The sequence below is a fragment of the Chiloscyllium plagiosum genome, chromosome 26 (assembly GCF_004010195.1).
Source record: "Chiloscyllium plagiosum isolate BGI_BamShark_2017 chromosome 26, ASM401019v2, whole genome shotgun sequence".
NCBI classification, from domain to species: domain Eukaryota; kingdom Metazoa; phylum Chordata; class Chondrichthyes; order Orectolobiformes; family Hemiscylliidae; genus Chiloscyllium; species Chiloscyllium plagiosum.
In genome coordinates, this window is record NC_057735.1 from 43972446 (window position 1) to 43991415 (window position 18970).

General features: G+C 43.8%; 1 protein-coding gene across 1 annotated transcript in view; it reads right to left on the reverse strand.

Moving 5' to 3' along the window:
- LOC122563303 (transcriptional enhancer factor TEF-5-like) overlaps positions 1-18970 on the reverse strand; it is a 160048-nt gene that overhangs the window by 27773 nt on the left and 113305 nt on the right. The window contains exons 5-6 of the mRNA XM_043717018.1: positions 16808-16942; positions 8786-8829 (exon numbers count right to left, since the gene is read on the reverse strand). Coding sequence (XP_043572953.1) covers positions 8786-8829; positions 16808-16942 — 179 coding nt within the window. The remainder of the gene's footprint in view (positions 1-8785; positions 8830-16807; positions 16943-18970) is intronic.

The window sequence follows — 18970 nt, forward strand, 5'->3', positions numbered from 1 at the left end:
GGGACTGGGATACGGAGTGGGACTGGGACATGGAGTGGGATTGGGATACGGAGTGGGACTGGGGTACGGAGTGGGACTGGGGTACGGAGTGGGACTGAGATACGGAATGGGACTAGGGTACGGAGCGGGACTGGGATACAGAGTGGGACTGAGATACGGAGTGGGACTGAGATACGGAGTGGGACTGGGATACGGAGTGGGACTGGGGTACGAAGTGGGATTGGGATACGGAGTGGGACTGGGGTACGGAGTGGGACTGGGTTACGGAGTGGGACTGAAATACGGAATGGGACTAGGGTACGGAGCGGGATTGGGATACGGAGTGGGACTGGGATACGGTGTGGGACTGGGACACGGAGTGGGATTGGAGTACGGAGTGGGACTGGGGTACGGAGCGGGATTGGGATACGGAGTGGGACTGGGACATGGAGTGGGACTGGGATACGGAGTGGGACTGGGGTACGGAGTGGGACTGGGGTATGGAGTGGGATTGGGATACGGAGTGGGACTGGGGTACGGAGTGGGACTGGGTTACGGAGTGGGACTGAGATACGGAATGGGACTAGGGTACGGAGCGGGACTGGGATACGGAGTGGGACTGAGATACGGAGTGGGACTGGGATACGGAGTGGGACTGGGGTACGGAGCGGGACTGGGATACGGAGTGGGACTGAGATACGGAGTGGGACTGGGGTACGGAGTGGGACTGGGATACGGAGTGGGACTGGGGTACGGAGCGGGATTGGGATACGGAGTGGGACTGGGGTACGGAGTGGGACTGAGATACGAAGTGGGACTGGAATATGGAGTGGGACTGGAATATGGAGTGGGACTGGACGAGGTGCTGCCCCCTTTCAGGGCCCGGTGGCGATTGTGGACGGGGGCAGTGGGCCTTGCCCTTCCTGTGGATCGCCCCGGCTGCGGGGCCTGTCGTCCTTCCACAGCAGGCAGGTGGTCTCGCCTGGGGCCCAGCAGCTGACCTCAAACTGGGGACCTGGGAACCCCAACTGTTTAATTAAAACAAAGCATCACGAAGTCCACAGGCTGTAGGCTCGTTGTGGATCCCTGTGAATTGTGTAACTCAGTGACCCGTGAGGCCGAGTCACTGAATATGTTTAAGAAAGAAACAGATTTCTAGAAGCTCAAGATGTTACGAGGACTCGGGAGAAAATGGGAGGTTGGTGTTGAGATTGTGGATCAGCCATGATTATTTTGAATGGGCAAGCAGTCTTGATGGGTTGAACAGCCTTCTCCTGCACCTACTTCCTATCTGTCTATGCTTCAGCTAGCCTCAACCCTGCTGAGGCTGTAGGTGCTATGGGATATGGAGAGGAACAAGTTCTGGGCCTAAATTAGAACCGTTTTTGACAACAGACAAAGTTCAACACCACAGAATATTCGACATTGGAACTAAATCAATTGAAATATTTGTCACTGTGATGTGAAAACACCACAGGGAAATGTGAATTTAAAGGATTTCTCAGCAGATGTCTCGGCCAGAGTTATTTACAATCATGCTGCTTTTCCCTGTGTTCCGTTCAGTGGCTCTCATGAGTCTATAGTTAGTTTGGGGTTTGGGAGTACAGCTGCAAAACTCCATAGCAACTAAACCCACCTGTGTCAGGAGTGGGATAATGCCCACAAATTGATTTTTTTTTTGTACATGAAACAAGAATGCATTTTTGAAACGTTATTGTGCAAATTCAGAAGTTAACTGTGATTTCAATATTTTCGGCACTAATTTTAATGGCTGTGGCTGTGTTAGAGTGTGTGAAATGCTTGGGAGGCTTAGTGCTGTTCTGCGAGTAGTATCCCCCGTGATCCTTTATTAAAAGGTACAGTAAAATAAGTTTGCTATAATTATAAAGACAAATTTCTACATACTTATAAAGCCCAGGAATCTATTGGTTTCACAACCTGCCTTGCCACCACTTAATCAATTATCTTTACATGTAGAAATCGCATAGAATTGTACACATTACTTTTATATTCCCTCTTTCTAACAAAATGTTAGAAAGGTTAAGGTCCCAGTCTCCATCTTGCTGAGTCCCCTTGCAGCATGACATGCTGAGGGAAGTGTATCTATGATGCATACAAATTGTTTAGCTTCAGCCCAGCCATGCAAGTGCCTGTAACTGCAGTGTTCCTAGGTAAATGCTGAAATAAAGGTTTAATTGGATTCCATAGAAACACGTGATCCACGTCTCATTCATTTGTTATGGGTGCTTACATAAATATCACATCACAATAGTTGAAGATTACCAGCAACATCCTCACTTCACAGTTCTCAGCATCCACTTTCACCTGCCTCACCACCTTCTCTTTCAACTCCTTCACTGTTGCTACATTATCAAACTGCTTATCTGAGGTACAGTAGTGGATGAACAGAAGTTTTCTCCAACTGAACACTGAGAAGACTGAAATCATTGCTCTTGTTCCAAATTCCATTCCCTAGTTACCACTCCATCCCTATCCCAACAACAGTCTGTGATTAAATCCGTCCTTTGGTGTCATAATGGGACCCAAGGTAATCTTACATCTCAAAACCATGCTGTCTTTAAGACTATGTCTTAAGTTGCAGCAAGACCCGTTCTCCCATCTCCCCTGTGCTCACAGGCTGATGGTCAAACAACACCTTGATTTTAAAATTTGCATCCTTGTTTCCAACTCCTTCTTAGCCTTTCCCTACTTTTCTTTGTAATTCCTGCCAGCCTTGCAACGCTCTTCATTGTCTGCACCCCTCCCATTCTGGCCTCTTCCCTATTATAATTCTTCCACCATCAGAGGCAGTGGATTCAGATGCCTGGGCCTCAACGCCTCACTACATCTCCATGCCTCACCTTCCTCCTTTAATACACTTCTTAAAGCCTCCATCTTTGACCTAATATCACATTATGTGGCATTGTACCACATGTTGTTTTATAATCTTGCTGTGAAACACCTTGGGATGTTTCATTGTATTAAAGGCTCTATACTAGTTATGTTAAAGGCCCCGTCCATCCAGTCCTACATTCCCTTTAAATTTTATTTAACACAGATTGCTCAAATTCGATAGAGCCTTCCCACAGATAATCATCATAAAGATGTCTGATGGCTTCCTTTTGTGATGTCATTATTGCTGGACCTGCATTTCAACTGAATGCCACCTACTTTCAGCAAGTTCATTATACAATGATATTTTGAGCCACACCTAAAACCATACCTGAGTGTCCCTGGTGGTCATTTCCCCCAATTTCCTGTCACCTGCTACAATTGACAGAGGTGTCTCTATCCCTATCCTCACTCCTTTTAGTTACAATTCCCCTTTTGTATTGGCACCGTGTCAGCAATCTGGGAACAGGGGAATTAATATTTCCCCAGGAATCTTTTCAAGTTTCTAACATCTGTTCCAAAAGCATTTTGTTCTGAAAATGTCAGTCCAGTTAATACTAACAGACTACCTTGTTTGACATCTTAGTGCAGTTCAACAGTTCAAAGGCAAGTACGGAGTTAGGAATCTTCAAGTATAATATAGTCCACCAAGTTTCATTAGATATTTTTTCCATAGAATATCCATCTTGCTACCAATGTCCGATCATGCCTCATATGCTTTTAATATGTCATCCTCCGTACAATTCCTCCATAAATTTTAATACCGTTTCCAAGCCATCTTCAATGTCCAAGTGTTGAGCCTCTAGATCTGAGAATATTTATCACCAGACCTTGGTATGAGCAATACGTGACAATGCTAAGGCCATACCTTCTCTTCTCGTGGCAAAGACATAACCTGTGCTTATTTATTCACTTCATTTTCCATTTATTGTGATGTGGAACTTCATATTGGTTTCACCTGTTCTTCAAAGTAACTCTGGTTACAATCCTCTATCTGAAAAGAATGCTTAGTTTCCAATCTTCACCTTTAGGCAACTAATCACAAGCTACTCCCCATGACAACCTGGACCCAAGCCGGTTATGAACCAGGAACCAAGACCCTTTTCTTTGTGGATAGTTTATTAACTACTCGGTCTTACAGCTCCTTTTACACATCAGTCCCACCAGTTCTCATCTGTTTTTAAACCACCACCAAAATCACCAATTAAAACAACTACACAGTGAACAGTTTACAAACAGCTCACCAGAGGCAGTACAATGACAAAAACACAAAAAAGTGGGGTCAGCAAGGGAGGGGCTAAATCAAAATCAACTGGAAGAGGAAATAATGCACCCCAGCCCCCACAGTGCCCAGCCCTGTCAAATAGCCTTGAGAGTGTGGGTGAACACTAACTGGTCCCTTTCCAAGGATACTCGGCCATAAACATAGCTGCTTTGGCCAGGCCCACAAGGAGGTTCTCAAACTTAACTGTCCCTTCTGCATTGAGTGCCCAAAGATCAGAAGTACAAACCCATGCCCTTCTTATATCTACCCAATCAATTAATCAAATCAACATCAGGGAGCTCTGGAGAGTGTTGCTGCATCACCGCACTGAAGCCATCGGAGTAGGTCACTTGTCCACTGAAGACTTGTAGGTAAGGGTCTCTGTAACATGACGAGCAGGTAGAATAAAGGCAGTGGAGAGTGCCCTCTGCCAACCTGGAGCTAGGTTTCTTCTTGCTTCTGGGCGTGACAGGTTCCAATACATCCAGTCTCTTACTGTTACACACCCGTGATCTCCATGAACACTCTCCTGTGTGTGATCCCCATTGAAGTCTTTGAGGAAATTCTCCACAGCAGAACCCACCTGCGCCCTTGCCTTTTGATGAACTGGCTAAGAGGCAATCTTCCACTTGCTTCGTCTCCTACAACTTGATATCCAACTCTGGACAAGCACCCAGAGTCCCTTCCTGTTTCCTGGGCTGAGCAGCTTTTGTGTCAGAAATTGGAAACAGATAAAGTTCATGTGGGGAAATGGGATGTGGATGGAAAGCTAGAGGTCCATGGGAACACCATTATAGCAAAAAGTAGGATATGGGTGAACTGGAAGCTGAGAAGTACCATAAGGCAGGAATATAGTATCATCTTGAATGTTCTCTGTAATGCTGGGTGCTGTGGGCCCTATCTCATGATACAGAGAGCTATCTCCTTCAAAGAGCCCAGGAGTTGCAGAAGTCTCAGGTCCTCATTGGTTTTCATCTGCTTCTTGCTAATGTGTACTAAGAGGGAAGACAGAATGGAGCATTGCTTCAGGCTGGAGGGATGTGGAACCAGTGCAGAATGGCTGAGAAAGCAGTCGCGTGTGTAGGCATGTGAGGCTGAGGTGGGCTATCTGGAAGTTAAGGTGCATGGCCTCTGTGCCAGGCTGTGTGCTGGGAAGGTGTTGGGGATATGGTGCATTGAGAGGTGTAAGGGGAGGGGTATGCGGCAGTGGTGTAAAAATGCCAGTTGCAGATACATTCACTGGCCACGACCACCAGTATATGGTCACATATCAACACAGAGGGCAGTTAGTTCTGGTCATCGAGTCCAGACAACTGCAGTTTCTGACCATCTCCTCCCCCGTCCTTCCACTGACACCCCCTGTGGAACCATGGTGTCTCACTTCCTGCCCATCTACTCCACGACTGCCAACATCATCCTGCAATTCCCCGTCTTCCGTTACAGGTCTTTTAAATTCCGGTGATACCATTCATACCATTTCCCTTGAAGGAGGACAGGTCACCTTTAAGAATGATGCAGCGTGCTGTTCTGCCCCCTGCTGGGTGAAGAGCCAGCCAACAGTGCAGTGGGCACAGCCAACAGTGTGGAAACCACTTGCCATCTTGCTGTCACTGTGCAAATGTCGGTGTGCCAAGTTTCAGAAGCAGGGTGCACATGTTTTGCACGGATTGCGACCCCTGCGCCCAAGAAAACATGGTAGGTGAATATTTAGCCAGATCTACTCTGTTTAGAACAAAACGCGGGCAGAGTTTCTGCTTACTATTAGGAAGAACAAGCTGCAGATGTTGTGAGCTATTATATCCATTGTGCCAGGAACAATGCAATGTTCCAGACAGCCTGTGTGATTACTGATCAGTGTGACTGAATTGGAGAAAGGTAGGTTCAGGGTCTATGGCTGTTAATGACTTTTTCTCTGTCCTTCCTCCTGTCACTTTTTTTCAATCCTTCCTCTCTCTTCATGGTGCCAACCTTGTTTTCCGTCTGAGACACAAATACCACCCCCAGGATCCTGTATGTGATCCTGGGAGTGTTAGCTTCCTGTGGAACCCCAGCTTTACTTTCCTTTGTCAAATATTCCCTTCTGCCTTGGCTGGGCCATAGGCCCACTAGCTCAGTCATAGGCCCACTGGCTCAGTCATAGGCCCACTGGCTCAGCCATAGGCCCACTGGCTCAGTCATAGGCCCACTGGCTCAGCCATAGGCCCACTAGCTCAGTCATAGGCCCACTAGCTCAGTCATAGGCCCACTGGCTCCTTGTCCAGTGATCAATCCTCGTGTCCTTCTCTTGACTTTTTGATTGCTGAGGGAACCGCAGGCAAACCCACTCCGCCCTCATTCTGCCCCATTAGGCTCACTGGTGGGGACTGAGATTGGGGCACTTTGGCATATCCTCGCTCTCTAACCCAGGTCAAAGCTCGCAGACGAAACTGGCTTATCCCTGCGCACTGTGTGTCAAATCATCATATACACCTTACAGTGTGGAAGCAGGCCATTCAGCCCATTGAGTTCACACTGACCCAATGAAGAGCATCCCAACCAGATCCACCCTCCTTCCCTGTAGCCCTGCATTTCCCAAGGCTATTCCACCTAATCTGCACATCCCTGTACACTACGGGCATTTTCCCATAGCCAATCCACCCCATCTGCCCATCCTTGGACCATGGGAGAAAACCAGAGCACCCAGAGGAAACCTACACAGATACGGGGAGAACGTGCAAACTCCGCACAGACAGTTGCCCGAGGGTGTGAATCAAATCCGGGTCTCTGGCGCTGCGAGGCAGCGGTGCTAACCACTGGACCACTGTGCCACCCACAATGTGTTTGGTTCAACCACTGACTGGGTAAACAGACTGAATCACGGGCTGAGGGGATTAGTTGAGCGAATTAAGTTAATGTGGTTGACAAGGTTGGATTGAGAGCTGCTGATTTAACTCCAGAGTCTGCCATTGCCACTGCCAGAAGAGAATGAATTAGTCTCCAGGGATGAACAATGTTAACAACGGTATGGAATTGTAGATTTGCAAGCATTTTCCAAAGAACAGAACTTCATCTTCAGTAAGAGATATGGCACAGGCTTTTTTTATTTAAATCAAATACACTAAGACAGTGAGTCTGTAAATGGGGAATCCTCTCCGAAACCTACCCATAGTATCAGTGGATGTAAGTGAACAAGATGCTGATATAATGTTGACATAATGTCGATGGGAATTTCCCTCAGTATTGTTGACTGGCAATGCAAATTACTAACTTTAATTGATAGATATTTTAGTCACAAATAGAAAAATACACACTATACTGAGAGTGTGTTGAATCCAACCTGATTATCATCTACCAAAGACAAAGTAAGTATGAAATGTCACACTGCTAACAGTGTGCACCTTCCTCACTACAGTACCATCAGTGCCCAGCTTGGGATGGTACAGAGAGGGAGGGGGTATCAGAGATGGAAGCGGGGGAAAAGCACAGCACAGGGTGACAGACACAGGAACAATATATGCCAGAGGCATTGCCAATGCAGCACAGGGCCAGTTACAGCTCATGTCGTCCTCACCTGGGGCCCTCAGGGGGTGTGCTGCTCCATTTGTCTCGGGACCTCCATACACAGCCTGCCAGCTCTGGGATGTTGCTGGCGCCAGATATATATAGAAAAAAAATATAGAGCGAGAAAAAGACATTGGCCCAAAATAATATGATTTTGATAACATCAGTTAAACCAGGCTTCTCCCCCCAAATCCCCTTCCTCATCCCGAGTCAATAAATTCAGAAAGGGACATGGATAGGGTGAATAGGCAAGGTCTTTTCCCTGGCGTGGGGGATTCCAAAACAAGAGGGCATACATTTGAGGTGAGAGGGGAATGATTTAAAAGGGACCTGAGGGTTAACTTTTTCATGCAGAGGGCAGTGCATGTATGGAATGAGCTGTCAGAGGAAGTAGTAGAGGCTGGTACAATTACAACATTTAAAAGGCATCAGGATGGGGACATGAATAGGAAGGGGTTAGAGGGGTATGGGCCAAAGGCTGGCAAATGGGACTTGATTAATTTCGGATATCTGGCTGGCATGGATGAGTTGGACCAAAGGATCTGTGTCCGTGCTGTACAGCCCTATGACTCTAAGCTCTGCAACATGACCAGATAATGGAGACATGGGCATCTCAATGAAGCTGCTCCTTTTTTAAAAGAAACACTCAACCTTTGATTTCACTTGGAACAAAATAATGCCTTTTTTACAAAAAGACAGGGTTTTAAACAAGACATCAGGTTTTAACAAGCGCTTAAAGTAAAACAGATCCCTCACTCATTGGCAAACCCACCAATCAGAAACTTCGGGGCCCATCAAGGTTTCCCACCAGGATCAAATCAACAAGCAGAAGGGGTTAACCCTACAGACGTTAAACATGTGTGACAGGACAAAGACTGTCCTTTGTGAATGGCCAAGTTCATAAAATCAGTGTTTGGATTATGTCAAAGAATTTCTGATCACAGTTTACAACTAGCGAAACTGATGTTGGAAAAATTCACTCATCCTTCCTCACAATCAGGTGGACATTCACCACAAATTCAGATCAACTGCACAACTGGATCGAAGCCAGCTGAACAATGTTATTGACAACAGAGGTTGAAGTTGCTAGGACAACACACAGATACTTACTCTTGAGAGGACCCAGGCTGTCCAGGAAGGGAACCAGGCCAAAACTGCAAAAGATAACAAAGATTCCACAATTAATAAATTTCCATGCTTGATTTATTAAGCATTAGATTCCTTCCAGTTTCATGTGAGATTCATTTCAGACAATTACATTTTGAGATATAGCACGTGAGTAATTTAAAATGTGAACTCCAGTAAATGTAGTGTGTTTGGAGGTGGAAAAGGTGACATTGGACAAAACTCTTGAACCATTTGAGGTTTTATTGATCAGCATAGTCTAAGTGATGGAATTTGATTGTCCGGATTACAAACAACTCCTGTAACAGGTGATTCCTAAAATGGCAGGAAACAATGTCGTTGAGCTATTCTTTCCTATTGTAATTCCGACATTCCAATGAAAACATTTGAACTTGTCAGTCTGGAACTCCAGCTGAATTCTTTCAGTTAGAAACTTTCAGTTCACCAATTTAGCACCTGCCTTGCTGTTAAATTCACAATACTTTGCTCGCTTTGCTAGGTTCCATAATAATTCTACGTCATGGTCTGTGACTTTTCTGAAAGAGTAAGTAGAAATGTAGATAAAGGGGAACAAGTAGATGTAAAATACTTGGATTTTCAAAAAAAAAATATTCAATACATTGCTGCACAAACAGTTAATACACAAGATAAGGAAACATGGAAATGTTGGTAATGCATTACCTTGAATGGAGGATTTTTTAATGTACAGAAAGTGGACAGGAGGGATAAATGAGGTATATTCAAGTTGGCAGGCTGTGTCCATTGTTATAAGGCTTAGTACTAGGGCTTCAGCTATTTACAATCTCCAGTATATCAAGGACTGAGACAGAGTGACAGAGAGGAATGTATCTAAATGTGCTTATGATATAAAGCTTCATAAGAATGCAAACTGTGAAGATGTCACAAGAGGCTGCAAAGAGACATCAGGTTATTCACTTTGGTAACAAAATATTTGTGAAACATACATTAAATATAAATTATCAAGGGACTTGGATGGAACAGAAACAAAGCAAGCGTTCAGCAAACAAATAGGCCGTTATTGCAAGGGAATTGGGGTAAATGATTAATGAGGTCTCATTCCAACTGCCCTACTGTCCTTTTTGTTCCAGTGATGTACCTGTGACATTGCATTTTGCCGGCAATGCCCAAACTGAATAAAAGAAAAATTTCCACTGGATTGGCACGGCTACAGCTTGATCCCAGTAGCTTTGGCTCGGAAAGCAGGGCAGATAAAAATTAACTAGAGTTTCTACTCCTTGCACTAGTCCAGAATCAGGTCAACAGATACCAAGGCTTTGGATTCGATGGCCTATGTTGGAACACCATGCCAAAATAGACATTTGTACACATACGGAAAGGGTGCCTATACCTCAGCAAGTATCACCCACATCAGGAGCAAAAGGGAAACTAAAAATCAAAAATATAAGGTCTTGGGCATAATACAAGTTTTTTCTGCTGCGTTCTGAACTCCTGCTCTGAAGAATTCACATTGCAGTAACTTTGAATGCTGTCTGTATTATTTACCGATCAATCCATAACTGCTTCCCCAGGCATATGAAATCAGACCTTCTGTGCAAACTTCCCTATAACAATGAATAATAAATACCCTAATTGGCACACTCATCCCATACCCTCAGCCATTCATCATCACTGTTGAATATCACAGAACCGCAATGAAGGAGCACTGGCTAAATCACAGTGACATGAGAATGGGAAATTCTCTTCAAGTCTTCAGCTGGTGACAAGTCTTTCATTCAAACTGATTACTGGCAGAAGGAGTACAGATGCACTCTGATCCATGGCATGCAAGTCCATTAAGAAAGTAGTGGGGCATGGGAGATGAGTTGGGTCTTGATTCCTGCTTCACTCCATTCAGAATAAAGTCAGCAAATGGCATGGGGTAGTGGAATAAATATCCAAAGGCAGAAGAGCAACATATGTTCCGAAGAGTGTGATGTTAACACTTCATTTGTAAAACCATGTAACACTGATCCAAACAGAGTACCACAAATCATGAGATGACATTTTCATCTTGATGAGATTCATATAATCCCTCCTGTGTGGAAACAGACCATTTGATCCATCGAGTCCACATTAAACCTCTGAATAGCCATCCCATCCTGACCCAACCTCACTATCCTATCCCTGTAACCCTGCATTTCCTATAGCTAATCCATGTAGTTTGCACGTCCCTGGACACTGTGCTAAATTTAGCATGGCCAATCCACCTAACCTGCTCGTATTTGGACTGTGGAAGGAAACCGGAGCACCTAGAGGAAACCCACACAGACATAGGGCAATGTGCAAACTGCACACAGACAGTCACTGAGGGTTGAATCAAACCTGGGACCCTAGCACCATGTGGCAGCAGTGCTAACCACTGAGCCATTGTACCGTCCCAGATTGACGTTGGGTTGCTGACATACCCAGAGTACATAGTTCTGGAGACGAAACTGCACACACCTCTGAAGAAAAGCCATGGGATCAATATAAACATCAATTGTAAATAAACAAAATCTGCAAAATGAACGAAAAAAACCATTTTAGCTTTGTTTTTACTGCACAATTTTGTTGATAAATTTAAAAAATATTGCGTGTGGGGAAAAGACTATTTGATCATCAGTCAATAATCATTCAAACAATAATGAAAGACCACAATCCTCTCACACTGCCATCTGAAGACACTGACAATGGAGGGTCTTGTGACTAGTGAAGAGATGAAAGCTCAGAGTTGACATCTCTATGGTGGCTGCTTTCGGGATGTCATATTTGTACATCTGGTTTTTTTAACAAATAAAATCAAGACAGTGAGCAGCTTCAGTCTTTGTCTCATGTCTTGTGACTGGGAATGGGAATGGGAATTCTAGAGATCCTTTACCCCTTTGCTGCCCCAGAACACCAGTGCACACCTTAGCTTTTTTTGCTACAGCATTACCCATTAGCTGTGAGCTCACAGTACAGCCCAGAAACTTGAACCTTCCCTAATCTGTTTGACTTTGCTTTTTGTCATTTTGGGCACCTGGGCTGAAGGGAGCCCAATGACCAACTTACAACGATGCAGTTTCAGACTATGTTCACTTGATGCCTTTTGTGGTGGAATCTGGCAAGAACCTCTTCATAGAAGGAAAGACTTATTTCTTGCCTCAGAGGGCTGTTGATGGTGCACTGTCTAATACATTTAAGCTGCAGTACGCACGTTTTTCAGGAAATCAAAGGATATGGCAGGGTGATAGGAACACTCAGCCATGATTGTACCGAATGTTAAGTTAGCTTGACAATCCACTTCCACTCTTAGTGCTAATGTTCATGATACTCCTGTACAGCGGACAAAGTGACCTTTTCAAGTGTAATCACTACCTCAGAATAGGAAATAGGAAATGAAGCTGGGTTCTCAGCTTCATTTGGCCTCTTGGGATAAGCATCATTTCTCAACCTTACTTTCAATAGTTTAATTTTTGGGTCACCATTTCAGCCACTTCACACCGGTCTGGGAAGCTCATGACATTACAAGGGGCAGCGCTATCTCTCTGTGTCATTCACAAACACTTGCCACTATCTGTCTAGAACCATCATTCTAATAGTCACAAACCATTGACCATCTTTAGATCTGATGCCTAGCTGCTGTACAATTCAGAATTATCGGCTGACATCTGTCTGGTAACCATTTTACAGACCAGCTTTGTGTCTTTCTTGATAAACGTTGGTGTGTGAAGTTTTTTTTGTGTCTTGTGGTTACAGCACACGGTTCCCTACACTGGTCATACTATCTTTTCTTTTAAGTGGTGTCCTCCACAGTATTTATATCCCACCCTTGATCTTTCTGCGGACTCTTCTGCAAATGTTTCTTCCTCGCTTTCCAATATGTTACATGCAAGCATATGAATGAGGAGGAGAAGTAGGCCCCACTGTCTGTAAAGCCTGCTCACCATTCAATGGGATCATGGCTGATCTGATGATCCCACATTATTCCCACCTACCTTTGAGAACCATTCACCCCACAGCAAAAACATTCAAAGACCCTGCTTTACCGCTTTTCAAGGAAACAAATTCTAAAGACTCAACCCCCTCTCTGGGGAAGAAAATTGTCCTCAGTTCTATATTAAGTGGTCAACCCTTTCTTTTTAAACAGTAATTTCCAGCTCGAGGTTCTCCCACTAAAGAAAACATTCTTTCACATCCAGCCAAGGTTAAGACTCCCTCAGAATCTTAGGTTTCAGTCAAGTCACCTCCTTGCTGTCTAAACTCCAGGAGAGACAGGCTTACCCTGCGCAACCTTTCTGCATAAGACAATCCACCCATTTCGAGCTTTAGGCTGGTAAACCTTCTCTGAACTGCTTCCAGTGCATTTACATCCTTCCTAGATAAGGAGACCAAAAGTGTGTGACACAATATTTTAGATGTGGTCAGATCAATGTCCTGTTTAACTGAAACACAACCTCCTTAATTTTGTATTCCATTCCTATGACAATGAGCATTCTATTTGCTTTCCTAATTACTTGAATACTTACACTTTGTGGCTCATGCTCTTGACATTCAGAACCTCTGTCTCCAAAGCTCTGTAACCTTTCACCATTTAGATAATATTCTTCTTTTTCATCCTCCATAAGAAAAAGGACAATTTCACATTTTCCCCCATTAGCCAGAATTACATTTACTCACGTAATTCTATCTAGATTTCTTTGTAACCTCCATATTCCTCTTCACAACTTACTGATCTACGTAGCATTGTGTGTCACCAACAAATTTAGTAACCAAATTTTTGGTCCCTACATCCACGTCACTTCTGTGTAAATTGTAAACATTAGGGGTCCCAGCACTGATCCCTGAGGCACACCACTCCTTCCATTTTGGAAACCAGGAAATGACCCATTGATGCTGACTCTCAATTCCTTGTTCGTCTTTCAATTTCTCACTCTTTGCAATATGTTACCCCCTAAAACAAGAGCTTCCATTTTCTGAAATACCATTTCATTTCCTTTGGGAAATCCAGGTATAGTCATGTCCACTGGCTCCCCTTTATTCACAGCACATTACTTCCTGAAAGAACTCCAAGAGATTGGTTAAAAATGATTTCCCATTCAAAAAACCATGTTGACTTTGTCTGAATACCGGATTTTTTTTTCCAAGTTTCCTGCTTTTCCAGCTTTAATCATAGCTTCTAACATCTTCCCTTTGACAGATGATAAGTGGCCTGTAGTTTCCTGCTTTCTATCTCCCTCCTTTTTTGAATAAAGGAGTTACATTCATTAATTTCCAACTGATTGGAATCTTCTCTGAATCTGGTGAATTTTTCAAAATAAAACCAACTCTTCCACTATCTCACTAGCCCCTTCCTTTAAGGCTCTATGATAAAGCTAATTAGGACCCAAAGATTTCTCAGTCTGACATTCCAATAAATTATTCTTGTTTGGCCTGGAGGGTCTCTCAACTGTTTTCCCATTAATACACTCTCACTAATGACTGGTATCCTCAGAGTTTCTAGGGATGTTGACACGTTTCTTGAGAATCAGATTCTCCACCCTCAGCAGATGTGCTTTCATGTCAGGGTCTCTAATGCCTAGGTCAGTCTTATCTCTGATGATATCATCTTTTGATATCATCTTTTGATTGTTCCAACTCAGGTATTAGCTGGATGGATTAATGTGGTCGCAGACTGATCAATAGTCACCCTTTCCTCCTGCATTCAATACTGTTCATAATTAAAGAAATAGAGTGTTCAAAGTAAATTTTCAAAGCCTTCAAATTTTTTCCTGTATGAATTATCTGCTCTTCGGTAATGTTTAGTCTATAATGTAGCTTGTAGCAATCTTCCCCAGAGTGGATTACATGGCAACATAAAATATAGGAGCAGGAATAGGCCATTCAGCCCGCATCCCCACTCCAGCATTCAACACCATCATGGCTGATCATCCCAGCCTGGTCCTGCTTTTTGAAAACATTCAATATTTTGGCCTCAATCACTTTCTGTGGCAGAGAATTCTCCAGGCTCACCACTAGCTGGGTGAAAACATTTCTCCTCATCTCAGTCCTAAGTGGTCTACCCCATATCCACAGACTGTGACCCTTGGTTCTGGACTCCATGGTCATTGGAAACAGTTGTCTAAACTCCCATGAATATAGCCCTAACTGATCCAGTCTCCTTCCATTTGTCAGACCTGCCACCCCAGGAATCAGAATGGGGTCAATCTTTGTTACATTCCGTCCACAGGTTGAACATCCTTCCTCAGATAAAGAGTCCAAAACTGCACACAAATCTCCAGGTGTGGTCACACCAAGACCCTGTATAATTGCAGCAAGACATCCCTGCTCCTGGATTCGAATCCCCACTATGAAGCCAACATACCATTTGTCTTCTTCACCACCTGCTGCACCTGCAATGTTTACTTTCAGTGACTGGTGTACAAGGGCATCATTGCACCTCCCCATTTCCTAATCTATCACTATTCAGATAATGATATGCCTTTCAGTTTTTGCTCACACACATCCACATTTGTTCTTTATCGTCATGCATTCTGTCCAAATCACATTGAAGCATCTCTGCACCCTCCTTATAGTCGTTCGCCCTTTGTGTCATCTGCAAACTTGGGGATATTACATTTTGTTCCCTCATCTAAAATCATTAATATATATCGCGAATAGCTGGGCTCCAAGCAATGGTCACTACGGTACGCACAATTCACTGGGTGCCACTGAGAAAATGACCCATTTATGCCTACTCTTTGTTTCCGGTCTGCCAGTCCATTCTCTATCCACGTTAGTACAATACCCCCAATCCCTAGCACCATAACTTTGCATGCTAATCTATGTGGGCCCTCCTGAACACCTTTCACAAGTCCAAATAAATCACATCCGCTTGTTATTCCGATCAACTACTAATTATGTCCCAAAAAATTCCAATGGATTTTTCAAGCATGATTTTCCTTTTGTAAATCCATGTTAGCCCTGTCCTACCCTGTCACTCTTTCCAATGCTCTGCTGTGAAATCATTTATAACAGACTCTAACACTTTTCTGACCACCGATATTAGGCTAACCAGTAATAGGGAAAAATAAAGTTGCTACACTTCAGTTTTTTTATTCAGTTCTGTAGTTGATTCATTGTTTTCTCTTTGACATGCTCTTTGACATTTCCTTTCAATCACAGGAAGTGGGAAATTCACAGCCATTCTGCCTCCCCTAGTGTTTCAAAGTTGCTGACTGCCAATTTAAAACTTCCTTGGTGTTTTTTCTTTAAAATGTGGCTGGCTCATTTATAGCTCTGGAAATTCCATCAATCACAGCTTCATTTTTCTGACATTGTGCTCCAAGTAATGGAGTTAATGACTGCCCAAAACTAAGGTGGAAGCAAGTCACAGCAGAGGAAGCAGTGATATGATTACAGCAAGCTAGCCAGTACACCACATCCAATGGACTTTCTCTGAACAGATAGTGTAGCACTCACCCAGTACCACCATACTGTCAGCCTGGACTCAATGCTTAAATCTTTTAACCTGTACGTGAACCTAAAACCTTTTGACTAACTACCCACCTCGGGGAGGTAACAGCCTTGTAGCATTATGACTGACATTTAATCCAGAGAGTAGGGCAATGTTCTGGGAGCCTGGGGACAGAACCAACCACACGAAATGGGGGAATTTAAATTCAACAAAAAATCTGGAATTAAGAGTCTAATGATGACCATGAATCCATTGTCTATTGACAGAAAAATCCATCTGGTTCACTCTTGTCCTTTAGTGAAGAAAATCTGCCACCCTGACCCGGTCTGGCCTACATGTGACTCCAGACTCATAGCAATGTGGTCAGCTCTCAACTGCTCTCTAAGCAATTAGAAATAGGAAATAAATGTTGGCCTAGTCAGCGGTGCCCTCATCTCAAGAAAGGACATTAAAAAAAAGCTATACCTGACACCTAAGATCCCACTATAGTCAGCAGGAGCTAGGGAGAAAGATTTACATTTCTGGCTTGGCACATGTTAACACAGAGCATTAAGTGATTCAATGACACTTACCCTGGCCGCTGCTGGATAGGGAGCTTGAGGGATGGGCGTTATCCCCAATTTGTTCTGCATTGCGGTCGCTGAAACGATCTGTGCTGAAGACATGGCGGCCATATTCTGCAGGGCCTTGTCTTTCGAGGCCTGATCCTTTGAAAATAGAGAAAGAGGGATGAGCAAAGCCAGGTGGAAGGACAGACAGAAAAAAAGAAGAGCATGGGCAGTGAATCTGAAGAGAAGCAAAGGTGTCAGAAAACAGACAGTGGGAGTGATTGGTTAAAGCAGCCAGGTTATCTTGCATGAAGCGTAGTTAGTGGCCGTGCACATTTCACCCACCTGATGGTATCGTGGCACATCACCCTTGACCCAAGAAAATCAATCCCTCTCAAGCAGTCAGGAAATGGTTTCTCCCAGTCTGCTGTTTGAAAAAGAAGGCTCACTTTTCAGATGATTAACACTCGGGGCAGCACAGTGAGAAAGACCCCAGTGTGTTTTCTGTCAATAGAGCAGATTAGGGGCTTCTGTTTGATTCACAATTCTAACAGTGTCATAGTGAGCCAGAAAGGGAGGGGAAACCACTATCTCAGGATTTTCCTGAAGATTTTTCTCGTGACCAGTGAATTCCAGCAGTGCATCAGTGAGATAGCGACTCTTCAGTCTGCCCCATTGCAGGTAAAGGGAAGGTATGGTGCAGGAGACTTTGGAAAGCTATTAAAATCGGCAAAATATCATTTCTATCTTAAACTTCACAGCCCCTCTAGCAGCTTATTTTATAATGGATTGTCCATGCTGTGACTGCTCAGTGCTCAAGACTGGTTTTGAAATGATCCTGAAAGTGACAGCAGCAATGATTGGTCAGGGTTCATTTCCTTCCTTCACTTTCCCCATGGACATGTTAAACTGCTTCCAGGAACCCCGACTTAGGCCAATCAGAATTCTCAAGTGTCAAGTGGTCTCAGTTCACACACAGATCAAAAACACCGATACGAGTCACATCATGGAACACAGAGCAACGAGGGAGATAGTGGCAGTACAGCAGGCAATGAAGAGACATGTTAGTTATTGCATGAATTTGAAAGCCCTCAGGCCATGGGAGTTAAGGCCTTGTTGTAGGCTTTGATATTTAGATGGCAGGATCATGTGCAAAAACACTTGATGACATAGGCTATTTCACGGAGATACCAGAGTTGAGAACAGAAGCCATAGTAAATTATGATATGTTCAATTATTGCTCACCATGTCATATATTCAGAATGAGTAACTGATATTGTTTATATCTTACGAATGATATTGGCTACATCTCACAAGTGAACTAACCAGGTTCGAGGTATTTCATGGTTAATCTCCTATTTGCTAATTTTTACAAATGTCGTTGCCTTTACCCAACATTACTGGCAATTGAGGTATTGAGGTATTTATCCCAAGGCTCCTGATTTTTATCAAGGCCCACTTAGAAGTGATTGGCCCTCCCCCGAGTTGGACCAGTCCAGCTCAGTCTGACAGGATGGGAGTCTGCCAACCCACTTTGTAAATTGCAAAGTGCTTTCTATGAAATGAGTTTGGAACATTCTTAATTCAGTCGCACTAGAGCAGATTGCTGCCCGTCTCTTTCAGAGAGATAACAAAGGGTAATTGGCACAGAAAGGTAAGTGTCACACTGGTGCATTCAGCTGGCTGGCCTTCCCATGTCTGGAGATGCTGTATTGGAGCATCTGGAAGTTATGGTTTTGCAGAAACGTCTTTCACATGACTGGAGAGTGCTGCTACCTGAGCTCTGAAGATGTCAAAGTGCTCCCTTTACCTCAACTGAATACCTATACCTCAAAGAGTAAAACAAGAAAAGGTAACTTTAAAAACCTGTGCAAAGAAAGTGAGTTAGGCTACTGCACAAGGCAAGTTATTACACAAGTTAAAGTAAAGAACGATTTTCACTTTGGCACATAGAAGAGAAGAGAAGGTGCAAGGAAATCTCCAATGTAATCAATGCTATGCAGGAATTGTGCTCATAGCCTCTGCATTACCAGTGGTCACCACATGGAGAGGAAGATGCTGAACAGCACCAGTCGTTTTTTCATCCATATCACTATTCGTTTATAAACTGTGAAATTTCTAAATCCTTCGAGTTCTAACGAAAAGGTCATGAAATTGAAAGATTAACTCAGTTCCTTTCTCTCATTC